The sequence below is a fragment of the Schistocerca gregaria genome, chromosome 6, assembly GCF_023897955.1.
Source record: "Schistocerca gregaria isolate iqSchGreg1 chromosome 6, iqSchGreg1.2, whole genome shotgun sequence".
NCBI lineage: Eukaryota > Metazoa > Arthropoda > Insecta > Orthoptera > Acrididae > Schistocerca > Schistocerca gregaria.
In genome coordinates, this window is record NC_064925.1 from 303,861,711 (window position 1) to 303,882,924 (window position 21,214).

General features: G+C 44.8%; 1 protein-coding gene across 2 annotated transcripts in view; it reads left to right on the top strand.

Annotated features, from left to right (window-relative positions):
* Positions 1-21,214, top strand: part of LOC126278434 (kinesin-like protein CG14535) — a 1,017,611-nt gene that overhangs the window by 964,435 nt on the left and 31,962 nt on the right. For both annotated transcript variants that reach the window (XM_049978552.1, XM_049978551.1), the window contains 4 exons: positions 2,222-2,705; positions 10,589-10,728; positions 12,246-12,381; positions 18,176-18,614. In XM_049978552.1, the coding sequence (XP_049834509.1) occupies positions 2,222-2,705; positions 10,589-10,728; positions 12,246-12,381; positions 18,176-18,614 (1,199 nt within the window). The remainder of the gene's footprint in view (positions 1-2,221; positions 2,706-10,588; positions 10,729-12,245; positions 12,382-18,175; positions 18,615-21,214) is intronic.

Here is a 21,214-nt window from a genome sequence, read left to right on the forward strand (position 1 = left end):
TGTGGACTCACTTCCAGTTGAATCCAGGCGGTTGTCAAGTGCAAGGCGGAGTTCCATCATATTAAATTAGGGTTGCAATGATTTCTCTAGAGGTGATTAATGTGCTGTCTGATGAGCTCATAACACGCTTGTTATTATAAGGGGTAAACAAATATTTTCCGTTTGCGGACGATGCTACGGCTTGTATGCAAGTAAAGTGAAACATTAAGTTCCATGTTGGCATAATGGTAGGCTCAGTGAAGAAAGAAATTGCCCATGAGTGTGTTGTGCATATAGTTGTGAAATTACCATAGGTTACCATAGACTATCGTAAGTAAGAGTAGACTACGCCATTTTTGCTAGTAGCCTTCGTCACTTAAGGTCGTACCCACGTTGCATGTATATTTATATCAGCTGCGTTAGGCATGTATATCATACCTATTCGTGTCACATCACAATTTGTGCCGGATCAGACATGATAGACAGGCAAAACGAAGACAATACTAACGTTCAACACCTTTGTCTCAACCCTGTTGTGGAAATCAAGGTACGCTGTGAGAAGGGGAGCGGGAGGGGGGGAGGGGTTGCAGACACTGTGGCCTATGGAAGAGAGCACGAACAGCCGTGATGGTTAAGGCCACTTCTCACAATAAACTTGAAATGCGGTTTCATGACCCGGTCCGATACAAAATTTCATATGTCACCAAAAGGTTTGATTTCCGTGCCTAACGCAGCTGATACCAAAAACATTCGCAATTGCGACAAAATTTCGTGGTTCAGATTCTCGTTTGTTTACACTCGCGGCCAGCTCCAATGTTACAGGTACGCACTATACACCCAGGTGACAAAAGTCATGGGATACCTGCTAATACCGTGTCGAAGCTCCATTTGCCCGGTGTAGTGCAGCAACGCGACGTGGCATGGACTCAACAAGTCTTTAGTAGTCCCCCTGAAGAAATATTGAGCCATGCTGCGTCTATAGCCGTCCCTAACTGCGACAGTGTTGCCGGTGCAGGGTTTTGTGCACGAACCGAGTTCTCTATTATGTCCCATGCCGTGAGATCTGGATGGCCAAATCATTCGCTCGAAATGTTCTTCAAACCAATCGCGAACAATTGTGATCCGGTTACCTGGCACATTTTCATCAGTAAAAATGAAGTCCATGAATGATTGTAAAAGGGCTCCAAGTAGCCAAAGATAACTATTTCCAGTGAATGACCCAGTCCATTTCATGTAAACACACCTCACACCATTATAGAGCCACCACCGGCTTGGACGGTGCCTTGTTGATAACGTGGATCCATAGTTTCATGGGGTTTGGCTCAAATGTTCTGACCACAATGGGACTTAACATCTGACGTCATCAATCCCCTAGAACTTAAAGCTACTTAAACCTAACTAACCTAAAGACATCACACACATCCATGCCCTAGGCAGGATTCGAACCTGCGACCGTAGCGGTCGCGCGTTTCCAGACTGAAGCACCTAGTACCGCTCGGCCTCATCGGCCGGTTCGTGAGGTTTGCGCCACAGTCGAACCCTACCATCATTTCTTACTAATTGGAATCGGGAATCATGTGATCAGGTTTCAGTCTTCCAGTCGTCTAGCGTCCAACTGATATGGCAACGAGCCCAGGAGAGATGCTACAGGCAATGTGGTTTAAGCAAAGGCACTCGCGTCGGTCGTCTGCTGCCGTAGCCCATTAACGCCACATTTCGCCGCACTCTCCAAATAGATAGTTCGTCGTACGTCTCACATTGATTTCTGCGGTTACTTCAGGCAGTGTTGCTTGTCTGTTAGCACCGACAGCTCTACACAAACGCCGCTGCCCTCTGTCGTTAAGTGAAGGTCACTCCCTAACGATTTCCGAAATGGAACTGCCATGCGTCTGGCTCGAACTACATTTCTGCGTTCAGAGTCTGTTAATTCCCGTCGTGCGGTCATAATCACGGTGGAAACCTTTTCTCATGAATCACCAAAGTACAAATGACAGCTAAGCCAGTGAACTGACCTTGTATGTGTACGCGATGCTACCGCCATCTGTATCTGCGTATATAGCTATCCCATGACTTCAGTCACCTCATTGTATTGTCCACACTATAATATTGGGAATTCTGAGCTGTGGAGTGCTCGAGGGCCAAAATAGGACCATTGCTGGAGGCGTTGCAAACAGTGAATATGCCAGCACATAAAGCTGCAGAGTCGAAACGCAAAACGCTTAGAGAGTGTACCGTGCTGCAGGTGGAGGACGTGACGCAGCCGCAATCGCAGCCGCAGCCGCAGGCGCTGATGAACGGCTACAAGAGCCACGGCAGCGGCGGCCCGGCCACCTACGGCTACATGGACACGCACAAGCAGAGCATGATCAAGCGCTGGGTGGAGAACCAGACGCTGCAGGCGCAGCGGCAGCTGCTGCTGCAGCAGCGGCCCCCGGCCACGGGCGCCGGCGCCGACGAGGACACGGGAGCCGAGGCCGACGACGACGCTGCCACGCTGACGAGCACCAGCTTCGTCAGCGACGATGGCAGCGAGCCGCCGCCGCCGCCGCCCGCCGCCGAGCACCTGTTCAGCGCGCTCGTCTCCGGCCTCGCCACCGCCGGCGGCAAGGCGGCCGTCCTGCCAGACGAAGAGGAACTCAAGATCGACTCCAGGGAGGTCGAGGGTATGGAGGAGACCAGCACTGAGGACGACTGCCGTAACCTCTATAACGACTCGCTCAACAAAGGTCAGTCTCCACTCCTTTCTAACGAGTTTCCTAGGTCTGTGCAACTTTCCGTACGTACTAGGCGCGGAGAGGCAAGTAGGATCATGCCCAGCTGCAAAGTTGCACACGCCTTCAGTTGTGCGCACAGAGGCACAGGCGTATGGCTGCAGCAGACGGGGAGACATATGCGTCTACTTGCATGTGGGGAAGTACAGCCGCAGGCAACTATAGTCGAGACGGGGTAAGAATGACAGCTCGGAGAATTGCTGCCGGCAATCAACTGCGAAGCGCTAACGGCTCCAGGCGAAAACAGCAGCCGTCTCCAGAGCTGTGACAACACTGAGGCGTTGCCATAGAGACGTTTACAAAATCACGTTCTGTTATTGTTTGAGGTAGGCAGCCAATGCTGCCGCGCCCAACCCACAACTGTCAGGGTCCACTTAGGCTGACTCCACTATAGCAGCAAGGCACACAGATGTCAACGCACCTTAGATCGCTTCCTTGTTTGTTTGTTCAGTAAAAATTTTGCGACGTATGTTCAGTAAAAATTTTGCGATTAATTTTAAACTATCTTTCCAATGAGGTATATACTTGAAACAATGAACATAGCTCAGAAGTGGACGACGATGCAATATTAACTTTCTTTCTTTTCTGCCGTGTGCAGCGATTACTTTATTTACCACTATTATTTCCCAACACTCAATACAGCCAAAGAACCCGATGACAATGCAATATTAATTAGATTTGTTGTCTAGTGTGTGGTGGAATGGTTCAAATGGCTCTCAGCACTATGGTACGTAACATCTGAGGTCATCAGTCCCCTAGACCTAGAACTACTTAAACCTAACTAACATAAGGACATCACACACATCCATGCCCGAGGCAGGATTCGAACCTGCGACCGTAGCAGCAGTACGGTTCCTGACTGAAGCGCCTAGAGTCCCACGGTCACAGCGGCTGGCAGTGTGTGGTGGAGGGTACTTTGTTTACCACAATCGTTTCCTAATAAGTTAGGGACTTGAAACCATAAACATAGCTCAGAACTCGATTACAGTTCCATATTAACCCGCTTTCTTGTCTTTTGCGTGGCGGAGGGTACTTTGTGAACCACTGCTATTTTCCCCTCTTCCTGTTCTACTTGAGAATATTTCGAGGTAAGACCGGTAGTTCTCTGATAAGTCCCTGTGTGAGCCTTATTCTCTGTAATTCTTGCGTTCGAGGCCTCTTTATGAGGTAACCGTAAGAAGCTGCAATGTATTGGTTGCCTCAGGTGAGGAGAAACTGAAATAAACCTCAGATTTACCATATGTCTCTAGTGTAGCCATCAAAACGTTTGAAACTGATAGAAATATTTCACACGCACTAAACTAAAAAGCAGAAAACAATTATTTAAATAAAAACTTATTAGTATAACACATTTTTAAAACTAACTAAAAAGCATAAAATAATATCTCCTAGTCCCATACAGATCCCTAATCCACACAGATATGTCTGGAAATTTGTGCTTGTGTATTTTCAGTAATTATGAAGATACCTGTAGAGGTTACAATGAAAAGCGTCGTGCTCAGTACACAAATGACATGTTAATAGTTCACCTCCACACTATTATCTAATCCAAGCGTCCCATGTTTTTCGTTATAAATTGTATAAGTATTTTGACAGCTATTACAAATTCACAGGCACAAGCTTTGACAAGTATCTGTATGTGGTTAAGAATCTGTACGAGCTAGGAAATCTATTTTATACTTTTTAGTCCATTTTAAAAGCATTTTATATTAAAAATATTTAAATAATTTTGGTTCATCAGTCTCCTGAGTGTTTTGATTCACGAATTTCTCTCCCACATCACTCTCTTCATCTGAGATTAGCGCTTGCACCTAATGCCTTCAGTTACTTTTTGGATGTATTTCAATCTCTGTCTTCTTCTACAACTCTCCCACGTACCTTCGCGTCTTAATACAGTTCCAATCATTCTGTTCCTTCTTCTTGTCAACGTTTTCCACAGTTCCTCTCCTCGTCGATTCTGTGTAGAATTTCCTTATTTCTTAGCTTATATATCCACCTGATTTGCAGCATCCTTGTATAGCATGACATTCCAAACGCTTCGATTCTCTTCCTATCCGGTTTCACAACAGTCCATGATCCACTTCCGTGTGCCGCTGTGCTCCAAACATATACAGTCCGTCCCACAAGGAAAGGTGACTGTTTTACATTGTCTAGTTGCATTAATGCGACCATCTGTAAAAAGCTGGAATAGCCAGCTCTTGCACCGCAAGAGGTGCAAGAAGAGTCAGTGAGGTTCCGGAAGGTGCCAAAAGGGATGGGGAGCCATCCAACTCCACTGCCGTGCCCAGCTGAGCTCGATTACTCGGCTGAGGATCCATCCGTGAGCAGCCTGATAAAGAAGGTCCCAAAATTCTTAGTTGCTTTTAAATCCAGGGAGTTTGGTGACCAGAGGAGTACAGCGAACTCATCGCGGTGTTCTCCAGACCACGCATGTACACTGCGAACTGCCAGACACGTCGGACTGTCCCGCTGGCAGATATCGGGCGAAGGAAAAACAAACTCCGTATAAGGGTGGATATGGTCCCCTAGGATAGATGTATACTTGTCCTGATCTATTGTACCTTCCATAATGAAGAGGTCGACCAGGTAACGCCGCGAAAACGTTCTCCAGACCATAACACTCCCTCCTCCGGCCAGGAACCTCCCGACGATTGTTGTAGGGTGTTTACTTTCAGACGTTTGACGCGGTACCCACCAATGACCATCTATCCGATGGAGCATAAAACATGATTCAACAGCATTAACGTGGTTGCATGTACCAGCCGCCTGCTGTGTAGGCCCATGCGCAGCAACGTTGACTGAATAGGAGACACCGTTGGCAGTAGTCTGCCCCCGGCAGCTGAGTTGTCAGCGCAACAGAATGTCTATCCTCAGGGCCCGGGTTCGATTCCTGGCTGGGTCGGAGATTTTCTCGACTCAGGGGCTGGGTGTTGTGTTGTCCTAATCATCATCATCATCATTTCATCCCCATCGACGCGCAAGTCGCCGAAGTGGCTTCAAATCGAAAGACTTGCACCCGGCGAAAGGTCTCCCCGACGGGATGTGCCAGTCACACGACATTTATTTATTTACCGTCGGTAGTCCCTTGGTCCATCTGGATAGTCAGTTGCTCAACATTTGTTCATCTATTCGGCTGTAGGCATCTCCGCATCCGTCGTTTACTCCTGTCATCCATGGCCGGTGGTGCACAACAGTTGCCTTGACACCGGTTTTGGATAGCGCCATTTTGCTATGCACGGCATACTTTAACCACGGCGGCACACGAAAAATTTAAAAACTTAGCTGTTTCGGAAATGCTTCCACCCATGGCCCGAAAATGAATGATCATGCCCTTTCGGACGTCAGATAAATCGCTCCGGTTCCGCATACAACGTCTGCACTGTTTCCAGCTTACCCCGACACGCCCTCTACACCCTCCAAAGTTCGTACTGCCACCTGCCGTCTGTGAGTAGTTATAGCACGTCGGCGTCGAGCATACGCCGTGATTATATTGATGTGACTTGACTGTATTTTCGCGTGACTACTAATGCCACCTTTGAGCGGAGGCTTGAATAAAATAGCGTGCTATTTAGTTCATCTTTCAGTTTAAAGTTAACACCTGTTTTTATGTTCTGTCGGGAAAGAGGCAATGGATCAACGTTCTAACATTAAGTTTTGTTTTAAATTTGGTAAAAGTGCCGTACACACTTTTGAAATTATACAGCCTGGTAGTGGTAGTGAAACAGTGAATCGCAAAGACGTCTTTAAGCGCTGTGGAAGATTTCGAGATGGTACAGAGAATACTGAACACTATTCACGTCCAAGAGAACCACCAAAATTCGAGTCGAAGAAAATGTTCAAAAAGTGGCTGAAGCGATCGTTGTCCATCTACCAGGTTAGTTGAGAAGCTCATGAAATTTCTAATAACGCCAGAGCATTGCATTCTAACAGGAAATTTGAGCAAAAAGAAAAGATCTTGTTGCTTTGCACGTCACTTACTCAGCGAGGATCAAGAACGTTGCAAAGTGTAACTCTATAGATGTGTGAAATGATTGGCCGTTAGATGCCCAGGCTTCATCTCTTGAATCGTAACAGGTATGAAACGTGATGTTTTCATTACGATGCACTTACAGAGCTGTGACGTTGGTTATGCCGTTTGCATGCGCGTCCCATGTGACGACACTTAGCGGTGTATGGCCGTGGATACTTATGACACTACCAGAGTTTCCCCGTTTTCCTGTTCCATTCGCGAACAAAATGTTGATAGAACGACATATGGTGAAGCACCATCCTCCTCCTTTGGTACTCAACCCGAGGATTGTTGGCAGCAGTCTGGCTTGCAGGAGATCCCCAGTCTACACGTCTTCCTGTGTAGGAGCTGCAACCGATGTCTATTATCTACATCTATGTGATTACTCTGTTATTCACAATAAAGTGCCTGGCAGAGGGTTCAATGAACCACCTTCAAGCTGTCTCTCTATCGTTCCACTCTCGAACGGCACGCGGGATAAACGAGCACTTAAATTTTTCTGTGCGAGCCCTGATTTCTCTTATCGTGATCTTTTCTCCCTATGTACATGAGTGCCAACAGTATGTTTTCGCAATCGGAGGAGAAAACTGGCGATTGAAATTTCATGAGAAGACCCCGTCGCAACGAAAAACTCCTCTGTTTTAATGATTGCCACTCCAAGACACGTATCATGCCTGTGGCACTAGATCCATTATTTCGCGATAATACAAACCGAGCCGCCCTTCTTTGAACTTTTTCAGTATCATCCGTCAGTCCCACCTGATTAGGATCCCACACCGCACAGCAATACTCCAGAATAGGGCGGACAAGTGTAGTGTAAGGAGTCTCGTTAGTAGACCTGTTGCACTTTCTAAGAGTTCTGCCAATGAATCGCAATCTTTCGTTGGCTCTACCCACAACATTATCTATGTGATCATTAATTTAGGATATTTGTAATTGTAATCCCTAACTATTTATCTGAATTTACAGCCTTCAGGTTTGTGTGGCTTTAGTAAGCACTTTAGATATGGTCTTCCTTTTAACTCTTTTTTCGTCGACCTACCCATCTATTAGTGTTTTAAAAGACCATCATGTCCAATAACTGAGCTTGTCCTATACATGTACTCCAGCTTTGGCTACACTTCCCTTCCTCTGTCAGAGGAGGACGGAGGTTTACTGTCTGTCACCTTCGCTTTAGAATCATTTATCATCGTTTTATATTCTTATCCAGTAACGTTATCATTTTATTTAAAATGGTTCAATGTGTTCATCACTTTCTCTACTAGGTACATTGCATTACACATTACATGCTATCAATTTATTTAATTAATGCGAAGAGGAGTTTGTGGCACAACTTGACAAAAAGAAGGGACCGGTTGGTAGGACATGTTTTGAGGCATCAAGGGATCACAAATTTAGCATTGGAGGGCAGCGTGGAGGGTAAAAATCGTAGAGGGAGACCAAGAGATGAATACACTAAGCAGATTCAGAAGGATGTAGGTTGCAGTATGTACTGGGAGATGAAGAAGCTTGCACAGGATAGAGTAGCGTGGAGAGCTGCATCAAACCAGTCTCAGGACTGAAGACCACAACAACAACACAATAATGGCGTCTCATATCCCAGACGTGTGCCCTCCGGGTTAGGCCACCGTTGCTCCACCCAGATTTCTGGGAGGTCGGGTAACGTGTTTGTTTCTTCACTATATGCTGTTGATCTAGTGGGTGTGGCGTTCGGTGTCGGAATTGTGCGCCTCAGAAATCTTCATTTTTAGGTTTCTGTACCTCAATCTGTAAAAACGGAAACCTTATACGATCATCTCGTTGTCCGTCTGTCTGTCTGTCCGTTTGTCTCTCTGTCCGTATGTTCAGAACCCTTTTTCTCAGGAGCAGGTTGACATATCAAGTTGAAACTTATGTCACGTATTAAGATCAGTGATTTCTTGGCGCTATAATAAACGTTAGTTTCTAAGTCAATGCAATTGATACGGAAATTTATGACACAAATTTTGATACTCGCAAACTCATTCATCAAAACCTGTGCAGTACTTCCCATTGGTCCATATTCATGAAAGTTGGCAAGAAGACAGGTTTCACAGTGCAAGTAGAGGGGAAAATTCAGAATTGTTACTTTGTAATTATATTACACAAAAAAATTGTCATTTGTCATTTGTTATCCGTCTGTCTGTACCTCCATCTGCTAAGACCCCCTTTTCTCAGGAACGCGTAGACGTATCAAGTTTAAATTCTTATCACATACTGAAGTCTATATTCCCTTTCTGGCGTAAAAATAGTAAGCTTATGAGTCAACGCAGTCAAAAGATACGACCATTAATGTCACATATTTCGATGCTAATTCGCTCATCAAAACCTTGACATGGAATCATTAAATTTGACAAGAAGCAAGGTTTCACGGTACAAGTAAAGAAAAAAATCTGAAAATTGTTAATTTCTAAGTATATTACACTAAAAAAAATCATATGTTATCCGACTTGGAACTTGAAAACCAGACGTTCTCAAAAGTTTTGGAGTCCCTGGAACCGATATCTTGCCAGTATCTATGTCGATAACAGGCAAAATCCGTCGAAATCCTCGATTCCCATACTAGATTAATTGTCTGTATACATAATTAAAATAAACTTTGTAGCATTGCAGAATTTGGTCATTCAAACAGTTAGACCTATGTGGAAGAGGATGTCTGCCTAGCAGATGAACGTTATGAGTTTCAGCTTGTAATGTCACTTCGGCAGAAACAAGCGTAACTTCAGGTGTGCCCCAGGACAGCGGAATAGATCCGCTGCGTTTTACGATTTACATAAACGATCTGGTTGATGGTATTGAAAGCGGCCATAGACTGTTTGCGATGATGCTGTAGTCGACAGGAAAGTAGTGTCATACGGAAGTTGTGAACAAATCAGTGAGGATATGCAGAAAATAAATGCTTGGTGTAATGTCTGTCAGTTATCTCTCAATTGTAGTAAATGTAGTAAGTGTAACCTACTGCGTATAACAAGGCGAAAATCCCCATTTGGAAGCGGCAACATAAGCCAAGTATCTGGGGGTGACTATTCGAAATGATCTCAAATGGAACGATCAGATTACACAAGTAACGGGCAAGACGAACTCTAGATTGCGGTTTATTGGTAGAATTCTGAAGCGATTCAGTCCTTCAACAAAGGAAATTGCTTACAATACGTTAGTTCATCCAGTCTTAGAATATTGTTCGTCTGTATGGGACCCTTACCAGATGAGTCTGATTCAAGAGATTGAGAAGGTCCAAAGAAGAGCGGCAAGATTCGTGACTGTTACATTTAGCCATCGCGAGAACGTTACAAACCTCATAGAAAGTTTGAAGTGAGACACACTGGCAGATAGACGACGCGCTAAACAGAAGGGGCTCCTCACTAAATTCCGAAATCCGATCTTCACCGAGGATGTAGAGCATATATTATTACCACCAACTTTCAAATCGCGCAGTGATCACTATTCAAAGATAAGGGAAATAAGAGCTCGTACTGAAGCGTTCAGACAGTCGTTCTTCCCTCGCGCGATCCGTGGGGAAATGACTTTGGCGCGAATTGTGCCGTCCGCTACACACCGCTTGGTGGCTAGCGGAGTATACATGTAGATGTAAATGTAAAAAATAGACGAAAATTTCAGGTTGCCTGTAAAAGTAAAACATGGGTTTGATATAAAATGCGTCATAAAAATACAACTTTGCACGTGTGTAATGAATTGTGTAACGACTCTGAGCGAGTCAAAAATGTATCTGGCTGCAGTCAACCATTTGGTGAGTTGCAGCAATTGGATATCTGTGAGTATGGAAACTAATGAACTTTTCTATTGCTGCCAGAGTTGTCGCTGGACATTCGGCTCCATTCCTTGCATGAAGCCGAACACCAAATGGAGCTGATAACAAGCGATCAGGACGAAGAGGTGATTGAAGTTGAAGAACCAGCGGAGCCTGTGGAGACGCAAGATTCTTGTTTACAGGTAAGAATGGGAAGGAATGGAGAACGGCTGGATGAAGAGGGTGGACGATGTGTAGAGGAGGGATGAAGAAGGGAAGCAGTGGATAGGGGAGGAATGAAGAAGAAAGGAATGCAGAGATGAATAGGGAAAAGTGTGACGAAAGCAGGGCTCAAGAGCGGGAGCGATATGAGGAGGTATAAGAATGGAGAGGGAAGAGATGAAGACTGGTAGCGATGGAGTGGGGAGTTGGTATAGAGGAGAGGATATGAAAGTTTGTGAAATACGGAACAAAATTAATTGCATTCCTCTGTGTTTCAATGTGTTAATTACAGTTATTAATTAGCTTAGCTGTAAGTAAGTAAAGTTTGCAATTCCTTATTATTGTTTTTATCGCGTTTTATCACATTGTGAGTGAATTTAAGTCTGCTCAACATCTGGAGATACGCAACTGATATACATGGGAAAAAGGACATTTTGATTCAAAATTTACCGAAGTTGCTTAAAAAGAGTATTTGCTGCTAATATAGTCGAACAAATACCGACCCCCTGAAGGTGGATATTTAGATCCATACTGTTCGACAATATTGTGAATGAACATTTATTCTATGCAGCACTTGTCGATCATGGAAAATGTCAGTTTTTTGGCTTACAAGTCAAATGCTTCTTTCAGTCCTTCCGTTCAGCTAAAGGCTATTCTCAGTCATTCTGTGGACCACGTCAGAATCTCTTCTGATCATATACAGCCAACACCAGACAATATGACACAGTTTTATCGTGCAGAATTTCGAATTATGGGACAAAAACACGCCAACTTTGGGTGATATACTATTTGTTTTCGCGAGAATTATTTTAATCTGTTCCTTGACATGCTTACGATGACTTCTAGCTGTCCACGATGTCAAATCAAAGTTCACATTAGTCAACATTTGTGCTGTTGGTTCTTCTTGGCATCCCTGTTCAGTATCGAAGTTGCGTGATGATGGGTTGACATTCGGGTGTATCTATTCTTCCAGATATTTGTTCCTTTATTATTAACTGGCAATAATACTTATGGAAGCACCTATTTTCGTCAAGTATAAGCTAGTCTTGTCACTTCCCCACTCTACATTTCCGATCACGTATTTAACCGTCTCTTTACGTAATATTAACAGTATTGCGTGATCGAAAGATCGCATATTGTTAATGTTTTATCAGCAATTTTCGTTACAGTGCAAGACTCTGGCTAAACCGATCTTAGTCTTAAATTAAATAATCAAAATTACGATAAATCAATTTCATTTAGTACATTTTACTTCTAAATGTTGATGATCAAAGTTTCTACTGCCTTAGACATAAAAGGAACCAAAATCTAGTGGGTGTTTACAAGAAACATTATATTTTAAATTAATAAAATTTGTGGTTAATTGTTACCAGAACCTGTATTTTCATAAACTCTTCAAAAGCGCACGGTCAGGCACGTCACTGACATACTTTCCTGTTCTCAGTTATATGTGCATTAAGTTTAGAAAACGATGAGATCTTTTTACTGTACTCTGCAGGTGACGGAAGACGACATAGCATACTGTTTGGCGAGGCCCTTCTGTTCGCCTGTGGGAGAGGAACGGGAATGCGCCGAGGACCATCCGCTTAGGATTCTCAGTGAAGAGAACCTGACTGTGGTGTCAACATTCACTGGTAAGACATTTTTATTGACACATACTAGAGTATCAGTAATAACGCACTATTCCATTATAACCCACGAACACCCACAAAATTTTAGAGGCAAGTTAATGACTGGACATAACATTTTGACTGTAACACTCACAGTTTTAGAAAAGTGGAGTACACGCACTTTTATCATAGAAACAAAAGATATTGGGAATAGTGTTGAGAAGGAATAAAAGGATAAGCTTTTTCGCAGCTTCATTCATGTACTCATTCGACACATATATTGGGAACCTCTTCCCCCCCTCCCCCCCCCCTCCTTTCTCTGTCTTCACCATTTTCTCCCCTTGTCTCTCTTTCAGTCCTCTACACACACACACACACACACACACACACACACACACACACACACACACATCTCTAAGAATCTACTCCACGCCCTTCCTGTCCATCTCCTCCTCCCCCCTCTCTCTATCTCTATCATCCTCCCCTTCTCTATATTCTCCTGCTTCACATTCCCTCTGTCCACTTCATCCTCCCCCCTCACTCACTATTTCACTCTGTTCCTCTGCTTCGCTGTGCCCAAACACATGTGTAGCTCATGCAAGGTGTGCCGATACTACCCACACAACAAACCTCTCTCTCTGTCCATCTCCTCTCACTCTTCTGCCCGTACCCTCCTCGCCCCTCTCTCCGTCCATCCCTTCCTCTCTCTCCGGCCGTCATCTTCACCATCTCTCATCTTTCGCTGTCCATCTCACCTCCCCCTTCTCTCTCTATGTATCTCCTCCCCTTTTCTCAGGTCAGCCGTCCCCATCCGCATGCGTACCCCTAGCAAAACAGGCTAATAAAGCAGGACGATATTATTCACACACAATATGCCTGTCATGCGGGGAAGCATACGGGCCAAGGCCTGAAAAACCACTTTTTGTCTGTGTCTTCACTCCTGTTGGAGCTAGGAGGTTATAAATCCCACACTGCTGATACTCGTGGCATGGTCTGCTGTTTCCCTGGCAAGTTTGGCTGAAATTGATGCAGGGGTTTGGGAGGATATACACCCCCCCCCCCACACACACACACACTTTGCTTTACATATATAATAGATAACACCTAGCCCCTCCCTACCTTGATAGCTGAGCGCGATAAACCATCCACTTCTGGGAGATGGGGTAACACTCTAGCACCAGATCTGGTGGATTAATTATGGGGGCTGGTATCCTAGCCTACCTGTATGTGGTTTTTAGGCAGTTTAACACATGCAACTAGGTAAATATTTAGCTGGTACCTACGTCCCGTATGTATCTGTAGAAAACAGTCTTACAATTGAACATGAGATTTACTCTAGATGCAAACAGGGTGGGATATGCAAATTCCGTCCTGAGGTTTTGGAGAGTCAGGAAGGCACAAGGCCATCATCCACCTCTAATGCCAATATTACGCATATAAAAATGACTACCACATACGGAATGATGACAAAGAAGAAGACCTAGCCTCCTCTCAAAGGGAATACAGGATTATTCTTAAGTACCTCCGGGGTTTTATGAGACGATTCCACGATAACTAAAAGACCTACAGATAAAGGACACACAGCAGTGAATAGAGCTTTTTTCCAAGTTCCTACACATAATACGCCCTGGGGCGTAGTTGTAGAGTGTACCACTAGAGGGCATGCACATCAGACTATACTGACGAAACATCCAGTCTATATCATTGCATTCAGTTTGTTCACATCTGTACAATGGCAATCCAATGAACACGTTTCTAAACTAGGCTGCTGCCACGTTTTTCAAGGCAGTTCATGTCATCAACTTCATTGAATCGCAGGCATGTACTGACGTTTCCTGCATCACAAATAGTGCCTATATTCAGCATCTGTAATGTGAGGTAAAAACTTGGCGAGGTGCTCTATCAACTGATATGTGTCTGTTATCTGAACACCTTGTAGTCTTAGTGGAGCCCCCTTCTGAAACCCAGGAGGTACTTACCAATTACCGTGCTCTTTTTGTCGTGTTTGTGCAAGGGACGATCAAAAGGTTCCATTCAAAGGCAGTTAAGTCCAGAATCGGTATGCCACTCAGGCAAAATCGCCGTGAGCATTCAGGCTAACATCCCACCTATGCACCACGCTGAAGGCTCCCTTTTGGTAAAACACCGAGTTCTACTACATGACAAAGTCCATAACTGCCTCCTGCACGTTCTCTTCTGACAGGAATCGTAGATTTTTCAAGGTTTCTTTTAAGGGACGGAAGGCCAGATAATCGCCTGGGGCGAGATACGGACTGTAGGACGGGCGCTCCAGTGTGTGCCAGTTGAGTTCATGGATGGGGCTGGCCTCCCAGATCGACCGGCGTCTTCTGTCGAATCGTAAAAGCACGGAACTTGGTGGATCATTTGACAACAGTGGTTTTCGACGGACATGCTGTCCCACACACATTTTTTCTTCTCCAATGGTTGTCTACCGGTTGTTGTCCTTTGGCAGCTAAAAAAAATAAGAACACGTTGGTCTCGTTTGGACGCATGCGGTAATAACGTCCGCATAGTTCATGTTTCCGCATTTACCGCACGCCCATCGGGAAGAGACGAATACCACACTAATCCATTTCATAGATGTCGGTGTTTATATACCCGCATCGAAGTCACGCTACATTCCAGTTACGCTGCAGGAACGCCCTTAAGCAGAAACTTTTTGGTAGTTCCTTACATCTCATCTCGCTGTCAATGGCCAGATTTTTTTTTAAATAAACATTCAGACTAGTTGTGGACATTTCCCAAAATGTTTTCAAACCTGCGATACTGTTCAAAGGCCTTAAAGGAAGCTTTATGACGGGAGACATTATCACCTTTAAGTCAGCAGCGCACCATTATCTGAGAATACGTGGAAACCAAAACAGTCTTTCATCGCAAGTTTGTTAAATCTGTTCAGTAACCGGTTTCGATCGTCACGATCATCCATCAGATTCATCTGTCTCCGAAACTTAAGTAAAAGAAGCACAAAATTTTTGCGACGGTTGGCATCCTCATAATTTATAAAAATACGACAAAGCTGTCGTCTCCACGATGAACTGGAATACTAAACACCTTTTTTCAAAGCTGTTTCACATAGGAAGACCGCACTGCAGTTCCTTCTCTAAATCCTCGCACACGCGAAAAAATGGCTGACATCGAAATAAGTGACCAAGGAATAGAAAAGCAACTGAAATCACTCAACAGAGGAAAGTCCGCTGGACCTGACGGAATACCAATTCGATTCTACGCAGAGTACGCGGAAGAACTTGGCCCCCTTCTAACAGTAGTGTACCGCAAGTCTCTTGAGGAACGGAAGGTTCCAAATGATTGGAAAAGAGCACAGGTAGTCCAAGTCTTCAAGAAGGGTCGTCGAGCAGATGCGCAAAACTGTAGACCTATAACTCTGGCATCGATCTGTTGTAGAATTTTATAACATGTTTTTTGCTCGCATATCATGTCATTTCTGGAAACCCAGAATCTACTCTGTAGGAATCAACATGGATTCCGGAAACAGCGATCGTGTGTGACCCAACTCGCTTTATTTGTTCATGAGACCCAGAAAATATTAGATACAGGCTCCCAGGTAGATGCCAGTTTCCTTGATTTCCGGAAGACGTTCGATACACAGAATGAGATTTTCACTCTGCAGTGGAGTGTGCGCTGATATGAAACTTCCTGGAAGATTAAAACTGTGTGCCCGACCGAGACTCGAACTCGGGACCTTTGCCTTTCGCGGGCAAGTGCTCTACCATCTGAGCTACCGAAGCACGACTCACGACCGGTACTCACAGCTTTACTTCTGCCAGTATCCTTCTCCTACCTTCCAAACTTGGTAGAGCACTTGCCCGCGAAAGGCAAAGGTCCCGAGTTCGAGTCTCGGTCGGGCACACAGTTTTAATCTGCCAGGAAGTTTCATATCAGCGCACACTCCGCTGCAGAGTGAAAATCTCATTCTGGAAACATCCCCCAGGCTGGGGCTAAGCCATGTCTCCGCAATATCCTTTCTTTCAGGAGTGCTAGTTCTGCAAGGTTCGCAGGAGAGCTTCTGTGAAGTTTGGAAGGTAGGAGACGGATACTGGCAGAAGTAAAGCTGTGAGTACCGGTCGTGAGTCGTGCTTCGGTACTCAGATGGTAGAGCACTTGCCCGCGAAAGGCCGAGTTCGAGTCTCGGTCGGGCACACAGTTTTAATCTGCCAGGAAGTTTCATATCAGCGCACACTCCGCTGCAGAGTGAAAATCTCATTCTGGAAACATCCCCCAGGCTGTGGTTAAGCCATGTCTCCGCAATATCCTTTCTTTCAGGAGTGCTAGTTCTGCAAGGTTCGCAGGAGAGCTTCTGTAAAGTTTGGAAGGTAGGAGACGGATACTGGCAGAAGTAAAGCTGTGAGTACCGGGCGTGAGTTGTGCTTCGGTAGCTCAGATGGTAGAGCACTTGCCCGCGAAAGGCAAAGGTCCCGAGTTCGAGTCTCGGTCGGGCACACAGTTTTAATCTGCCAGGAAGTTTCACGTTCGATACAGTTCCGCACTGTCGCCTGATAAACAAAGTAAGAGCCTACGGAATATCAGACCACGTGTGTGGCTGGATTGAAGAGTTTTTAGCAAACAGATCACAGTATCTTGTTCTCAATGGCGAGACGTCTACAGACGTTAAAGTAACTTCTGGCGTGCCATAGGGGAGTGTTATGGGACCATTGCTTTTCACAATATATATAAATGACCTAGTAGACAGTGTCGGAAGTTCCATGCAGCGTTTCGCGGATGATGCTGTAGTATACAGAGAAGTTGCAGCATTAGAAAATTACAGTGAAATGCAGGAAGATCTGCAGCGGATAGACACTTGGTGCAGGGAATGGCAACTGATTCTTAAGATACACACATGTAATGTATTGCTAATATATAGAAAGCAGTATCATTTATTGTATGATTATATGATAGCGGAACAAACACTGGTAGCAGTTACTTCTGTTAAATATCTGGGAGTATGCGTGCGGAACGATTTGAAGTGGAATGATCATACAAAATTAATTGTTGGGAAGGCGGCTACCAGGTTGAGACTCATTGGGAGAGTCCTTAGAAAATGTAGTCCATCAACAAAGGAGGTAGCTTACAAAACACTCGTTCGACCTATACTTGAGTATTGCTCATCAGTGTGGGATCCGTACCAGATCGGGTTGACGGAGGAGGTAGAGAAGATCCAGAGAAGAGCAGCGCGTTTCGTCACAGGGTTATTTGGTAACCGTGATAGCGTTACGGAGATGTTTAGCAAACTTAAGTGGCAGACTCTGCAAGAGAGGCGCTCTGCATCGCGGTGTAGCTTGCTGTCCAGGTATCGAGAGAGTGCGTTTCTGGATGAGGTATCGAATATATTGCTTACCCCTACTTATACCTCCCGAGGAGAGCACGAATGTAAAATTAGATAGATTAGAGCGCACACGGAGGCTTTCCGGCAGTCGTTCTTCCCGCGAACCATACGCGACTGGAACAGGAAAGGGAGGTAATGGCAGTGGCACGTGAAGTGCCCTCCGCCACACACCGTTGGGTGGCTTGCGGAGTATAAATGTAGATGTAGAACTACTTTATCACTATTTTAATATGTTAGCGGTGCCAACCATGGGTAAAAAAAAAGTTTATTTGCTTCTTTTACTAGGGAGGAAGATCAGTTTGATGATCGTAATGACCGAAAGCAGTTGCTGAATTGAGTAAACTAATTTGGATCATGGGCTGTTTTTGCTTCCACGTATTCTAAACGAAGGCTGTTGATTCTTGCAAAAAATGTGAGACATGTCCTTAACGCACGGCATAATCGTCGTTTGCGCAGACTCGCTGTCGATTACGACGGATTTGGAGGCGCAGCGATTCTGCACGAGCGGCGCTGCCTACCAGCCGAGCGCGGCGTCTCTGGCGGACTTCCGGACGGAGTCGTCCTCGGGTTTCCGCGGCCACCTGTTGTACCGCCAACAGCAGCAGCAGCAGCAGCAGAACCAGCAGCAGCACAGCGGGGGCGGCTCGCCCGCGGACTCGGACGACGAGCGGACGCTGCGCAGGCACCCGCTGCCCCCGACCACCGCCGCCGCCGCCTCCGCAGCCCCCGCTGCCGCCTCCTCCACCCCCGCGGCGCGGGCGCCTGCGGGGGCGGCGGGCTCTGCGGCTCGCCGGACGCCCGCCGGGTTCGCGTCTCCGCAGCTGAGCCGGCGGTTGCGACCCACGCCGCGCTGCCGCTCGCTCACCGACGTCCCCAGCGCGGGCTCCACCGTCTTGTGAGTATCTGCACCACGAATGAGATCCGACGAAAGGAACCGGACACAAATTTACTCCCCCCCACCTCAGGAGATGTTGAGTAGCTTCACACCATTGCAAAAATAAAGTTTTAACAAAATGTCAGTTTGGTTTCCAGAAGGGTTTTTCAACGGAAAATGCCATATATACTTTCACTAATGAAATATTAAACGCTCTGAGTAACCGGAAGTCACCCGTTGGGATTTTTTGTGATCTATCAAAGGCTTTTGATCGTGTATATCGTGGAATACTTCTAGATAAGCTCAAGTACTGTGGTATGAATGTGACAGTGCTCAAATGGTTTAAATCATACCTAAATGGAAGAGTGCAGAAAGTTGAAATAAGCAGTTCACATAGTATGTAATTCTTTCAGAGACAGCAAAGGACTTGGAAGAGCAGTTGAACGGAGTGGACAGTCTCTTGAAAGGAGGGTATAAGGTGAACATCAGCAAAAGCAAAATCAGGATAATGGCATGTAGTCGAATTAAATCGGGTGATGCTGAGGGAATTAGATTATGAAATGAGACACTTAAAGTAGTAAAGGAGTTTTGCTATTTGGGGAGCCAAATAACTGATGATGATCGAAGTAGAGAGGATGTAAAATGTAACTGGCAATGGCAAGGAAAGCGTTTCTGAAGAAGAGAAATTTGTTGACATCGAGTATTCATTTAAGTGTCAGAAAGTCGTTTCTGAAAGTATTTGTATGGAGTGTAGCCATGTATGTAAGTGAAAAGTAGACGATAAATAGTTTAGACAAGAAGAGAATAGAAGCTTTCGAAATTTGGTGCTACAGAAGAATGCTGAAGATTAGATGGGGAGATCACATAACTAATGATGAGGTATTGAATAGAATTGAGGAGAAGAGGAGTTTGTGGCACAATTTAACAAGAAGAAGGGATCGGTTGGTAGGACATATTCTGAGGCATTGAGGGATCACCAATTTAGTACTGGAGGGCAGCGTGGAGGGTAAAAATCGTAGAGGCAGACCATGAGATGAATACTCTAAGCAGATTCAGAAGGATGTAGGCTGCAGTAGGTACTGGGAGATGAAGAAGCTTGCACAGGATAGAGTAGCATGGAGAGCTGCATCAAACCTGTCTCAGGACTGAAGACCACAACAAAAACAACAACAACAACAATACGCAAAAAACTGCTGATTTCTCAAACTGGGGAACTATCAAGAATGGGGTGCCGCAAGGTTCAGTCTTGGGTCCTCCACTATTCTTAATATATATTAATGACTTGCCATTCTATATTCATGGCCGGCCGCGGTGGCCTTGCGGTTCTAGGCGCTGCAGTCCGGAACCGCGGGACTGCTACGGTCGCAGGTTCGAATCCTGCCTTGGGCATGGAAGTGTGTGATGTCCTTAGGTTAGTTAGGTTTAACTAGTTCTAAGTTCTAGGGGACTGATGACCTAAGATGTTAAGTCCCATAGTGCTCAGAGCCATTAAGCCATATTCATGAAGATGCAAAGTTGGTACTTTTTGGCGACGATACAAGTATAGCTATCACACCCCACAGACAAGAATTAAATAGTGAAATTGTAAACGATGTTTTTCAGAAAATCATTAAGTGGTTCTCTGCAAACGGGCTCTCATTAAACTTTGACAAATCACAGTGTATACAGTTCCACACAGTAAATGGAATGACACCATTAATAAATATAGACTTCGACCAGAAATCGGTAGCTAAGCTAAAATATTCAAAATTTCTAGGTGTATGCATTAATGAGGGGTTGAACTGGAAAAAACACACAGGGGATCTGCTGAAACGTTTGAGTTCAGCTACTTATGCTATTAGGGTCATTGCAAATTTTGGCGATATACATCTCAGTAAATTAGCTTACCATGCCTATTTTCATTCTCTGCTTTCCTATGGCATCATATTCTGGGATAACGCATCATTGAGTAAAAGAGGGTTCATTGCACAAAAGCGTGTAATCAGAATAATTGCTGAAGCTCATCCAAGATCATCCTGCAGACACTTATTTACAGAGCTAGAGATCTTCACTGTGGCCTCACTTATGAAATTTGTTATTAACAACCGGAATGAATTCAAAAGTAATAGCAGTGTACATGGCTACAACACTAGGAGAAAGAATGATCTTCACAGCTCAAGGTTAAATGTAACTTTGGCTCAGAAGGGGGTAAATTATGCTGCCACAAAAGTCTTTGGTCACCTACCTAATAGCATCAAAAATCTGATAGGCAGCCATATAGCATTTAAAAGTAAATTAACAGAATTTCTTAATGGCGACTCCTTCTACTCATTAGATGAATTTTTGGATATAGTAGGTGGGTAATTTCCCCAACCCCACAAAAAATTAAAAATATTGTCATGTAATGTTTTGTATAATGTAATATCTTATATAGACACCTTTTTTTAACCTGACACGTTCCACATCTTTACGAAGTGTCGTATTCATGATCTATCTAATCTAATAATACACTAATAAAGTGTTCAAATAGCGTGCCGGTTTAGAATCTCGCAGTGTATTTCTGTTTATTGCTTGACCACATTGTTGTACACTTACATGACGTAAGTCGTGACATACCGATATGCATATCGCGTACACTAGGA